Source organism: Struthio camelus, chromosome 2 (genome assembly GCF_040807025.1).
Source record: "Struthio camelus isolate bStrCam1 chromosome 2, bStrCam1.hap1, whole genome shotgun sequence".
NCBI classification, from domain to species: domain Eukaryota; kingdom Metazoa; phylum Chordata; class Aves; order Struthioniformes; family Struthionidae; genus Struthio; species Struthio camelus.
In genome coordinates, this window is record NC_090943.1 from 58175988 (window position 1) to 58189384 (window position 13397).

At 39.2% G+C, this 13397-nt stretch overlaps 1 protein-coding gene across 5 annotated transcripts in view; it reads left to right on the forward strand.

Annotated features, from left to right (window-relative positions):
• POU6F2 (POU class 6 homeobox 2) overlaps nucleotides 1-11850 on the forward strand; it is a 315713-nt gene extending 303863 nt beyond the window's left edge. For 3 of the 5 annotated variants that reach the window (XM_068935937.1, XM_009679430.2, XM_068935938.1), the window contains exons 9-10: nucleotides 4414-4582; nucleotides 7892-11850. In XM_068935937.1, the coding sequence (XP_068792038.1) occupies nucleotides 4414-4582; nucleotides 7892-8396 (674 nt within the window). In that variant the 3' untranslated portion in view covers nucleotides 8397-11850. The remainder of the gene's footprint in view (nucleotides 1-4413; nucleotides 4583-7891) is intronic. The other 2 variants (XM_068935939.1, XM_068935940.1) reach the window with 1 other exon arrangement.
• Nucleotides 11851-13397: the final 1547 nt, after the last annotated feature.

Below are 13397 nucleotides of genomic sequence, written 5' to 3' on the forward strand. Positions count from 1 at the left end.
CCTCCAGTAGAGGCCCTAGAGTAGAATATGTCAGTAGAGATTTGCTGTATTCCAGGAATTATTGCCAAATATAGTAAAGTTCAGGTAAAACAGGCGTATTCTGCTACCTTTATCTGTTCATAAGAAGGAAAACTGGCACATTGCTTAGAGGAATGTAACTTCAGTAATTTAATAATTATTCAGGGTAAGATTCTGCCACACTTACTTAGAGACTCACTCTCTCTACAAGTAGCTGCCTAACATCAGTGAAATTACTGAAGTACTATGTGAAAGGGGACAGAATTGGGCCTTAATAACTTTAGAGTTCCATGTTTTTATTTTTTTTTCCTTTCATTTTAGGTCTATTTTCTTTATGATTTTGCATTTTTATTTAATATGTTTCTTAGTTTTAAAAAAGGTGCATTTCCTTAAACTCCCACTATTTCCCCTCATTTATTTTATAGACTTACTCCTCCTGTGATGCTCTGTAATAATTTACTTTGATTTCCCTCTGTGTTTTTATTTCTCCTCCTTTTTTTCCCTGAACGGTTGTGTTCTTTATAGTTTCTACTCTTTTGTGCCATCCTCACCTCTTCATTCCTCACCAGCCTGACCAGTGCTTGTTCTATTAAAGACAAAAATGATGGCTGCTTCAGGTGAAAGGACATTATGAAAGAAGCTCTGGCTAAGCAAGGACTGCAAGATTCATCTCTACTTTTCCTGACCCTTCTGTGTGATTTTTTCATATTGTCTCATCCTGTTTATGTTCTCTGTTCTCTTGTTTTCTCCTCTTCATTCAATTCTACATCATCATTTTCCCTTTTTCCTGTTTCATTTCCCTCTTTTCAGATGCGTCTTTTCCCTTACCTTTCCCACCGTATGTTCTCATGGAAATCACTGTTTTCCCCTCATGCTTGTGTCTCCGTGAAGTTCCTTTTGTCCTTCCAAATTTATTTTGCTGTCATCTGTTCCCATAAAATTGAAATGCCTCCCACAAATAGATTCTTCTTTCCCCTGAGCTCAAGTCCATTTCCCATTAACAGTGTCTCGTCCTGCTTCTTACCCAATTTACGCTCTGTTGGACTTCCTCTGCCAGCTACTTCTCCTTCTGTCCGACTGGGGAATGCATTACCTGTAACCCCTCCCGTGGCAGAACTCTGCACACCAGAAACTTGCTTTCTCCTTCAGGATGCACTGATTTCTCTGTAGCAACTCTTTCCCATAACTATTAAAATCAGAGCAAATTTGCACTCACAAAGCAAACTCATGCAGGATTTTCAGAAGAATTCAAAAGTGGGAGCAATATTCCCTTTAGTAGGAAAAAAATTTTTCAATGCAGAAGGAGAGACTGTGGATTTTATTTCTTCCGCTCTGCTTGTCAACCTTCACCACCCACCAAGACATCTAGGGGAATTTTACTTGACTTCCTTGTTGTTCTCCTATATGTGTGTCCCCTGCAATGGTCCCAGGCAAGTGTCTCACCTTTCTCCAGGGCCTAGTAGTGTCATAGACACAACAGTCATAGAGTATTGAGCCAAAATGGGAATCTTTAAATTCCCATTCTAAATGCCACTACAGTAGATCCTAGCTACTCAAGGAAATTGGTAGTCTTTATTTTGTGATTGGCACTGTTCTGTCTTCTCTAAGATTTCCACTTAATTTTGAAAGCATCTGCTCATTTACAGTCTCCAGTAAAGTACTCTTCCTAAAATGTGAAGTAAACTATACACTTAACTGTTCTGAGAGCTTAGAATTTATTAAAACAAAGTTCATTCTCTGTATGTGTGTATCCTGTGTCCAGGATTAGGTATTTATGCCGTTTTAATGGCAATAGAGTAAAATGGACCAGTGCTGTTAAATGATGATGCCAATAAAATGGTCTTTATAGTACTATCATCTGAGTAGTATGGACCTGATAGAAATCAAGAGACTGTTTCCACAGATTTCAGTGGGCTTTCAATCACACCTTAAGTAGAAGTGGTTCTGATTTGATACAAACACTTATTTTCCCCAGAGTTCAGGAATAAAAGGCTTCAGTGTTTTGGTCCACTTCTGATAGTACCTTCCTCCTCCCGAAGACAATATATAAGAATGAAGCCTCACTTTCTCCACAGATGTTCTACCGTATGTAAGAATCTATTCCCCTCTTCCTGAAGCATATCATAGTTTCTTCTCATCTCAAGGAGAGCTCAGCCTAAGTGTTCCTGGTCCAAGGCCCCCATGCAGAAAAGGACCTTCCATGGTATTCACTTTCACAACAGTATCATATCAGAAGGATCCAGCAGAACCCAGTAGAATTTCTCTATAACTATGTGCAAGCAAACAACCCCTTAGCTTTTGTGCCTCCCGTTTTCTTCCTAAGAGGAGTTGGGGAGGTTTACAGCTGACAGTAGCAATAGAGTTTGCTACTTTGGAGACTCATTTTAAAGTTCTCTGGGAAGACCTGAATTGTCCTTTGTCACATCCCTAATAGGAGGCCTTAAAATGAAGGAAGGAAAGAGGTGAGGAAGGTCACCATCTTAGTGCACTTTACTCAAGGGAATCTCTGAGGCCGTTATGATTTATGATATTTTGTACATTCATCAGTGGCTCTTCAAAGACCCAAAGGGCAGTTAAGCATCCAGCTCCTTTTTGTGTCTCTGAAAATCATAACTTATATGCTAGATAGACCGTGCATGGAGTAAGTAGGAATATTTCATATCTACAAAAGCAATTACTTTACAAACCTGAGTGGCCCCTGCCATAGCCCCCCACACTTACAAGTAAATAATATATGCCCTAGGTTTGTAATGTAGGAATGCATGCATGTACAGGTGAGCTCCAGCGCAGCACTGACAACAGAAGGAACAATTCTGGATGCAGACCATTGTCAAAACCAGGCTCAGCATGTGTGTGTGTTTGCCTGTTCATGTGGTCCATGGTTACATACACGAGTATTTTTAAAACCCTATTGCTACATGTGCTTTTTTCACTCAAGCTGCTAATCAATATAGGCTAAACTTATACAGCAGAAAAACCTCTTCCCTCCGTCTCTCTATTATTGGACTGAAAGATTTTTTATAGGACATTTCCATCCTAAGGGAATTTTACATCAGGCTTATAAACCCCTGAAAATAAAAGCTTTGTTACTGTAATGCTGGCAAGCTCTTAACTGTAGCGGTACTAGCAGGAGCCACTCTAATATAGGGTCCAGAATAGCGATGCAGTCTAGCACCGTCCTTGGACAACTGCTTGCATTTACAGAAATTGATGTGTTATTGTGCTGAAAACTTTTCACCTAAGAAGTCTGAGGAATGAGGTGAAGAACAATAGAGATGTCGCACTGGGAGAATGGCTTCACTGCACGCAGGATTGCACAACACTTTGAAATCTTCCACCATCCCAGTCCCATGCTGTCTCCAGCTTGGCAAACGCTTTCATTTAGCTAGGGATCAGTAGCTTGAGGGGGAAAAAAAAGTTCTGTTCTCCAGCTGCTGTGTCATTTCCCTTGATAAGTCCTAAATTGACCGAGTTATCCAGCACCAAAGGAGCTTTCCTGTGGTAGACATCCTTTATTATGTGCCCTTTCAGGGACAAAGGCGTCTGTGTCAGTAAACTGCTATGGAGAGGAAAGATTTATTCTCACAGCATCATAAGCATTATCTTCTGAGGGTCTAATGTGCAAGTAAAAAATTGTGCAGCATTACCATCTGAAACGCAATGGCTCATGTTGCAAATACACTGCTCTTCGATTATCAACCTGGTGGGAGGCAGAATGAAAAGCCTGAAAGGCTGCTTCCCAGAAAGGCGTGTTTTAAGAACTGATTTATAAAATGAAGGAATTTTTAAAGGGCGTATTTTGTTTGGGCTTGTTCATTTTCTGGGTAGTTTTGGATGTGTGGATGGTGGTCTGCACTGGGTGTTGTGGAAGAGGGAGGGAAGCTTTGTGAATTTCCTTACTTTCTGTTAATTTTAGGTGAAGTGGAAAGTCTTAATTTCACATTAAAAACCCAGGCAGTTTGTGCCTATGTTTAGCCCTCCCCCACAGACTGCAAATAAATAAACACCAACCCTTCTTGTTTATGTGATAAGAAAGGGAAACTGGGAACAGGATCTGTCAAAATTGGTGGAGATTTTCCAAAGCACAAATGGCAGTGAGGAGCCCAGCTGCACCCACTGACTCTGAGATGAACTGGACATTTTCAGGAGTTCAGCACCTTTGAAAATCCTTCACCACCACCTGGAGACACTGCAGCCTCGTTAGTGTTTTAGCAGTCTGAACGTGCTTTGTAACACTTCTGACAGGACCAGCCTGTTTCTGTTTGGGAAAGAAGAGAAAGGGACAAGTGTGAAAAAAATCCAGAAAAAAACATCTCGACAATTAAACCTAGTGTAAGCCTACTCCACTCTTATGTGACATGAAGAAATGACACTATTAAAAAAATATTTCAACAGATCCTCAAACAGCCACTGGAGAGGTGGACGGGGTGAATCTGGAGGAAATCCGAGAATTTGCCAAAGCTTTTAAAATCCGGCGCCTCTCCCTTGGCCTGACGCAGACTCAAGTTGGCCAAGCCCTAAGCGCCACTGAAGGCCCAGCCTATAGCCAGTCTGCCATCTGCAGGTAACAAGTTACATCATGAACTCTATTCTCTCTTTGTTCTTAATAATTGTTCACGTTACTGTGAGGAATATGCTTGTGTTTGAGTCATATGTCTTTAGAATGTATTATTTAATCTGGGACTTAAACTAGCCAATAATGTTGGTATCTGGCAGATAAAATGTTCTTATTGTGTGCCCCTAAAGTAACTTTAGTCTTTTTTTCCCTTTCTTCTTTTTTAAACAAGTGAGAAACAATGTTCCTGGCATTTAGACTTAATTCACTAGACGAGCTGGAGACCCCGCTGGTGCTGGATAAGCACCAGCTGACCCTCTTCATACTGTGCCATTTTCTGCAGATAGGGTTACTGAACAAATATTTCATGGCTGCATCCCTGCTAAGTTAAAACCTGTATTACTGTGGTTAGCACTTCACATATAGGATATTAATGATGATTTACCTAGGCAACACAGAAGGGAAAAAATTATCCTTCCTGCTATCTTGCGAGCCAGCAGCTATTCATCTTTTATAACCCAAATGCTTATTAAAAATATATATATAGGCAAAGGAGAAGTAGAAATCTGCCCTAATCATACGAAATGATAATACAGACTTGACAGAGTTAAAGTCAAGTAGTTAGAAGCAAACACCCTGTTTGCATGTATGTGTGTTACAGTAATCCTATGTTTATGCATGAGGTAACAAACACACTTAGGTAACAGCTTTTTCCTCTTGGGCAATGCCTTATAGTCCTTCTCCATCAGTGAAAGCCAAGAAACCAACTCTAAGCTCATTTAAGTGGATTTTGTTCTTGGTGATCCATGAAATGCTCTGTCTTTTTATCTGCTCTTTATACTTTTAATGTATTCCCCATAGAACGGAAGTGTACTTTTCCTGCAGTTTAAGACTAAGGTTATAAATAACATCAGTATGGGGTAGTGAGCTTGCAGCTCACATTTTGCTCAATGATTTTCCATAAAACCCATTGATTGTTGTTAAATACAAAAAGCTCCATAGGATCCTCTCACTTCTATGGCCTCCCCTACTGTTTTTTCTTATAAGATACCTCCCTGTAGAAAATAACCTTTATTCAGTCTATACAAGGATACTACTGCTGGGAAATTTGTTTCAAGGCTTGTATATCGTTATACCGAACAACACGTACTGCAGCATCAACATTAACAAGCAGTGCCGATGATATGAATGCTATTGCTCCCTGTTGCTAAGGATTAATTTTATTTTTTTCTTCCCTAAGGTCAATTGGTAAAGAGTGCCTGAAACAGGCAGAATTTTTAGCAATTGCCAATTTGTTGTAGCCTTAAGTTGTTGTTTAACATATTACACTTTAAATTGATAAATTGCAGTCTCCTTTGCTTGCGTCTAATTTGTTGCCTTCTCATTTCTTCCACCTACCTTACAGCTGAAAAAACCACTGGGGATGGCTTAAATTTAACTAAGAGAAAGGGTTCCCCACTAGCCTGTTACTAAGAAATCCAGGCAAAGATGAAGTCGGAACACAAATAGAGCTAACAACCAGAATGTGGAGTCCTTCTGTGCAGAGCTCCTTGGAGGAGCCAGTTACTCAGAACATGAGGACCAGGTGTAGAAGCTGGTCTCAAATACTTGCAAAAGGTTGTAGTGTTTTACGTTCTTCAATCCCCAAATGGCTATCATTTGGGAGTGTAATAATCTGCCATGACTGTACATTTCTTGCTAAGCCCCAAGACAAGCTGCTTCAGTGGCAGTATGCTGTTCCTCAGAAAGAGTAGGCTTAACTTTTCTTTTAATGGTGTCAAGGGATTTTCAGTATGAACTCCAGGGTAATGCAAGGGGCAGAAAGATAAGCAAGTTGAATGACCAACTCAGAGGCACGAGCAGAGTCTCCCAGTGCCCTTTGCAGGGCATATCAACAATATACCGCCTTGCTGATGTGTTCTGCCTGCAAAAAAACCCTGCATTTTCTTAACTAGACACAAAACGTTCTAAAATATAAACTGCAGATTGAAATATCACTGGACACCAAAGAAGAACACCTTGCAGTCAAAACCACAATAGGTTTCCAGGCACCAGTAAATTCTTTGGAGTGTTGTTATTTGAAATTATTTCTTTGTCTTGTTCTTTGTTCGTGAGAACTGCATTGTTTCCTGCTGGAATATTTTCTGCTGCTGCCACTCGCTGAATTTAGGCAGTAAATATTGCCAACTCCAGTCACCAAGTTGTTTTGCGGAAAGGCATTGGTTCAGTCTGTCTCATCGTCCAGGCACGTGGTGATGAGCAGCGGCAGAGACGTTTCAGCACTGGGCGGGCTGGATAGGGCAATGTTTGCTGTGCAGTGACTGTTGCCTTTCCACATTAAATACTACAAGGTGCAGGGTGGGCATAGGCGAAGTGAAAAAAATACAAATGGGTGGCATCAGAGGAACTGAATTAAGACTTTTTAAATGCATAGCAAGAGAGGATGAACTTGATAAATGAAAGAGACACGTACTTTAAAAGCTTGAAATATGACTTCAGCTCTTCTGCTTGTTTTTGAAAGGATTAAAGCTTTGTGTAGCTGCTTTTCCAGATGTTTTATAATACTTGTAAAATCTGGTTTGGCAAAAGACTTTTGATGGCAACATGATATATAGAAGACCTAATTTACAGGAAATGATATCATTCTGGTACAGTTTGCAGAAATCTCACAATAAACCCAGCTTGGTGCCACAGCATATTAGTACACTATTATGCTGGGTTTCATCTGGAAAACATGAGTCTGTCTTAGCGCATTGTGGGGGTAGTCAAGATAATTGCAAAGTGTCCAGCTGTTTCAGCTGAACACCACAGTAGCTATGGGAATCTTTTTCCGACCCAGGAAAGGGACATGCTATTAACTTGCAAACAGTGAAAATTGCTGAAAAATGAAAGGAAAGGAAACCTGATGTTCAAAGGCTAGTAGCTGCCATTGGTTTGTATTATTAAAGCTGTGGTGTCTGGACAACATGGGATGGGAGAGGAAACAAAAGGATTAATCACAGAGATGAGATGATTAAAAAAAAATGCCTTTGATGTCATTTCCTGTAATTTGGCTTAGCCTTAAGGGTTTGGAAGGTCGTGAGAAATATGAAAACTGGACTTATAGCCTGTACTATGTAGTGTACTTAGAATTTTGTTGTAGTGTTCATTTTGTGTTGGCTTAGATATCTAGCTATATATATATTTTTATATATACCTATCTGATAGTTTTCGTAATCCATTGTAAATTACCTCTGCCAGTCACTTAGTCAGGCAGGCAGGAAGTCCCACCCTGGCAGAGCATCAGTGTAAGACTCTTCTTTCTCAATTTTCCCTCAGACACACCATCCTGAGAAGCCACTTTTTCCTACCACAGGAAGCCCAAGAGAACACTATAGCTAGCAGTCTGACAGCCAAACTGAACCCTGGCCTTTTGTATCCTGCCAGGTTTGAAAAGCTGGACATCACCCCTAAAAGTGCCCAGAAGATAAAGCCGGTGCTTGAGCGGTGGATGGCTGAGGCTGAGGCCCGCCATCGAGCAGGTATGCAGAACCTTACCGAGTTTATTGGAAGCGAACCATCCAAAAAGCGCAAGCGGCGTACCTCATTCACGCCCCAAGCCCTTGAGATCTTGAATGCCCACTTTGAGAAGAACACGCACCCCTCTGGGCAGGAAATGACAGAGATTGCCGAGAAACTGAACTATGACCGCGAAGTAGTTAGAGTTTGGTTCTGCAATAAGAGGCAAGCACTGAAGAACACAATTAAACGTTTGAAACAACACGAGCCTGCGACAGCAGTTCCTATGGAGCCTTTAACAGACTCGCTGGAAGAAAACTCCTAAAAACAGAACAAAACCAAACCAAACCAAACCACACACAAAATAACCACACCAACAGAAACCTAACCGTTCAAACTCTGTGAAATTACCTGTTCATCACCCTTGTAAGTAAAAGACTGAGAAAACTACAAGAAGGACAGAACAGTTTATAAATGTCCATGGGTTTTCCTATATAAAAGCAAAACAAAAAATACACAACACTGTGTGTGTGTGTGTGTTGTAGAATTAGTTCCAAAAGAAAGAAAAAGCCAGTTTTTTTAAATGGACTTAAAGTAAACCAAATAACTGCTTACTTTTTTTCTGTATATTATGAAAATGTGAACACATTTTAAGGAAAAACAAAACAAAAAAAAACAAAAAAAAGAAAAAAAACTTTTATCTGTTTAAAAGAGAATACAAGCCTGCCACCTGGAGGAGTGATTGTAGCCTTTCAGGTATCAAGTGCTGATTCACTATGAAAACTATTAACCAAAGTCAGAAACATGGCATTGCAAACTAGATTGTTAGTCTACTCCTTTATGAGTGTAAAATTGTGTTACGAGTTTTTACATTTGTATTTTACAAAAATGAAGACAACAAGATTAATTTCTGTCATCCTTGTTTGCACCCCCTGCAGGTGTGTAGAAACAGATGTTAAAGCCATTCCATAGTGGTCACCTCCTTTTCTTTTTTAATTTGCTTTGCTTTGCTTTGCTTTGCTTTGCTTTGCTTTTTGTCAACAGTTTTACAATCTCCAAGTGTTTGGGTGCCAAAAATAATTTATTTTTATTGTGATTTGTGTGGGATTTGATATTTCTCTTCTAAGGGTGTAAGTCTTGGTTTGCATTTCTAGCTTTGATTTTTTTCTAACTCCCTTTGCTGCATCCCCCCTCCCAGCTCATTCTGTACCCCTTCCCTTCACCCACATACCCCAGTACTGTTTGAAGATTTTTAAAAAGAAGAGTGAAACCTAAACACTTTTATACTGATATGCTGAAATGCAATAGAGGACAAAGAAGGATTAGGATTGTGTCTGATGAACTGTCAGCCCACGCTGAACATTGTGCTTATTGTCGACTGCGTAGCTTGGGATTTCTCTGTCCTTTGGCCACGAACCTGGAGAGGTTACCCAAACTCATTTTGTAGTATAAATATAAACTGCACACTTGGTTCAGTACTGCATCTATATTATGGTTCTGTTTGAAGCAATTTCTCTCCAAAGTCTGATAGCCAAAGAAATTTCTTGAGATTCTAGTGAAAGCAAAAGGACAGGCCAAGAAGTGATGAGGATGTTTGGATCGTAACATCACTGTGGACTGTTTCAATGGTAGCGCTTTGTTCCTTCTGCCTTTTTTTTGTCACTCTCATGTTGATGTTTGCCCTGTTGACTGCTACTCTTCAGTGGGAGGGTGGGTTTGTGGGCATGTTTGCTGTGATCACTGACGAAACTAAACAATCAGAATATAGGGAAACCATTGAATATCCTTTGGGAATAGTGAGGTGGGTCACCTGCATGATGTTTCAGGTGAGGAGATTTTCCTCTAAAGACAACTTATCTCTGTGGCTTCCTTTTTGATTGGAGAAGCATCTTCTAGAATATTATGGTCATTGGACCTGCAAAGGCAGCAAGGCTCAGAAAGAGGGAACGGTGTTGCAGGTCCTGGACGGGGTGTGGACTGACCCATGATGCCTACCTGCAGTTGTCATCCTCTGCTCAATTCTGCTCCAGCCTTTAGGGTTCAGCCCATTGTTAGGCTAGAAGCTACATCCTAATCAGGACTTTCCAAAAGCTAACTTTGGGGATTTTGGTTTGGCTCACTGTAGAGGTGGTTGGGAGTAAAATTCTGCTGGTATAACTCCTGATTACATTCCCTGACTTCAGGATGGTAGTACTGGATTTTTTGCTGGTCTACCTTGAACTTTGAAGGAGGCTTCTGAAGTACTGGAGCCTTCAAATAACACCTCTCTTTCAGAATTACATTTTCAAGAACTCAAGGCTATATTTAAAACTTAGTGAAAGAAAGGGATTCCCATTGATTTCACTGGGCTTTGAATCTGGCCCTCACTGTTTTATTAATGAGATTTGTCTTGTTCCATGAGGTATTTGCTGCATGACTGGTGAGTTTTAAGGCTTCAGAAACCATCATCTGTGCCCAAAACTGCATCTAAATGTGAGCACTCTCAAAGGTCAGAGCTGGAGAGCACTGAGGATCCAGTAGTCCAGGCTGGGCTCACATGCAGTGAATGCATTTTAGGCTTTAAATTTCAGCAGAACATATATAAGGATATTATCAGTATTGCTTTTATGAGGAGGAGAGTGAAAATTGTTATTGACTCTTTTCCAAGTGTTGACATATAAATATCCGCTGGGGGAAAAAATCTCAGTAACCACAGATAAATTTTGTGAGGGGAGAAAAAAGACCCGTTACCCAAGCTGTGCATGTGAAATGAACGAAGAGGGAGAATCGCGCAGCGCAACATCTACCCCTCTGGGTTTTCTTTTTCACTCTATATCCATAGATACCTGTATCTATGGGTATATCTAATCTAACGGAGCTAAATATCTGTTAGGTATGTTAGGTATTTCTGTACCTAACACAGCTAAATTTGTAGCCACAATTCAATTTATGTTATGATCAGGAGATCACGCAGAAGCCAGCAGGGAAGCAGGGAAGACGGTATTTGGAAGTGAGCACTCCTGAAGTCCCACCCCTGGCACTCCAGTAGGCTGCCAGTTGTCCAGTCGCTAATGCCCAAGACATGATTACCTGTTCAGCCGCCCTTGAAACCACATGCCTCCCCCCGCCATCATCCACCACCTGGGAACAAAACACTCAGCAACTCTTTGCCTAGAAACTAAATTTCTGATTCTCCCAGGAACTGCTCTAAATTTTGCGAAGAAAAACTCTCCGAGAAGAAAAGTTACCCAAACAGTGTATGAAAGATGCTAAATGTTTAAAAATATGCTGGCAGCAGTTACATAAGCTCTTTCTGTTCCAAAGTACCTATTGGAAGGATATAACTAGGACAGTGAAAATGTAAAATAAATATAAATTGCCAGCTTGGAAGAAAAAATGATGTTCATCCCACAGTCTTAAAACCATTCATGTGCAGTGATTTTTTTTAACAGTTTTCTAATTTTGTATTATGTTTTGTAAATTATTTATAAAGTGTTGTAATGCTTCTTATATTAATTTTTTTATAAACAAATTTTTGCTATGAGGCATAAATGGTGCCTGAACAGATTCTTAGGAAGATAAATTATGTGCGAGTCATACTTCTTTTGGGGGCATAAATATTTTTTTTATTTTGTTACTGGCAACATTTCTGGTTTCCATTTGTAAACAGATTTCATGTATTGATTACATTTGAATACCTTTTAATTTTGCATGTGACTAAAAGATAGATTGCTACCAGCAAATGAAACATAAGTCTCTTCAATCATATGTGAAGGTATAATGGTTTTCCAATTTATTGATCATTGAATTTTTTTAAATATATATATATATATATATATATATATATATATAAAATTATTTGACTAATGAACCAAGGGTTCACGTACTAATCTGACTTTGTCTTTTTATGTTTTTCACTAAAAAGCTGTTTTGGACAGTTGAAGAAATCAAATGCATTCAAATGGTTCCAGTTTCTTTACATTACTGCCACAAAAAATAAAAAAAAAACAAAAAAAAGAAAAAAGAGAGAACAAGAAAGCGAAAAGGAGCTAGGAAGGAACAAGTAGAGGCGTATCAAAGAACTCAAGCTATAACCAAAAAGAAATATGTAAAATGCCTTTGCTCGTCTTCTCAATGCTGGACCAAAGCTCAATGTATGTAGGTATATGCACATTGTATAGATATGGCTAAATGTTGCTGACAATCTTGCAATACTAAACTGTTACTATTTAAAAAAAAAGAAATACAAAAATAAAACTGTTCATCAGTGTTTTACCTCAGCACTCTACTTGTACCCAGTTATTGACCAACATTCAAATAAGAAGATAAGAGAGGAAATTGATTTCCATGTCAATGTTTGACTGTAAAATCTGTTTGGATAACATTTTGTAATGAGCTTTTTGTCATGTGGTTTGCTTGTTTCCAACTTGAGATTATGTGGGGCACATTTGTTTATTTATTGTTAAAAAGTGATATTATTATTATTATTATTATTACTATTATTATTATTTTTGTCCTATGTGCTATAATCTACAGAATGGTCACCAGGGTCACTTATGAAGCACTGCAAAGAGATCTGTTTTTCCATGCATGGAGCATGCAGCAGGAAAGATGGCAGTATGAAATGGACTGTAATGTGTTGTTAAAAAAATGCTAATAATTGCAAAAGGAGTTGATATGGTGGACTTGTGACCAAGAAACAAACTGGATATTTAAAAGCTCCTTACTACTCTGACTTTGAAACCAAAGCTGATTTATCTGCACAGGTTGCTTAACATGAAAAAAATAAAAAAAATAAAAAAACTGACAAAAACTATACTTAATCTAGAGCAATATCTGTATGGTCAGTAAAGCTGCACTTTGTGTATTTCTTAACAGCTTCAGATCTGTCACTTTTAATTTGTACCATAAAAATAAAGAATTGTTTGACATGAAAAATAAGCTCCTTTCATGTGTTTCTCTTAAATCTCATGCATTATTCACATGATCAGAGCTCATGTAATTTCACATCAGTTCGATACAAAAATAGTTAAATGCTTGAAAGAAAGAAAGAAAAAAAAAAATCTGTGTGCGCCACTGAACATCACTTTATCTGCAAAACTAAGCACCATCTCTGTATCCAAAGTGGGCATGTCCATTGGTGATATCTTATTTTCTCTACAGATATGCAGAGTAGAGGAACTGCCTAAGGATTAACGTGGAATCACTCAGGTGAGTGTGTATTATCCCCTAGGCAGAGGGAGGCAAAACACAGATGGATGTTAAGGCCAGAACCAGTGAATTTCCCAGTGCTTCCACAGCTCCCATAGCAAAGCCAGGTAAGTGAAGGAAAAAGAGTGTGGTAGTG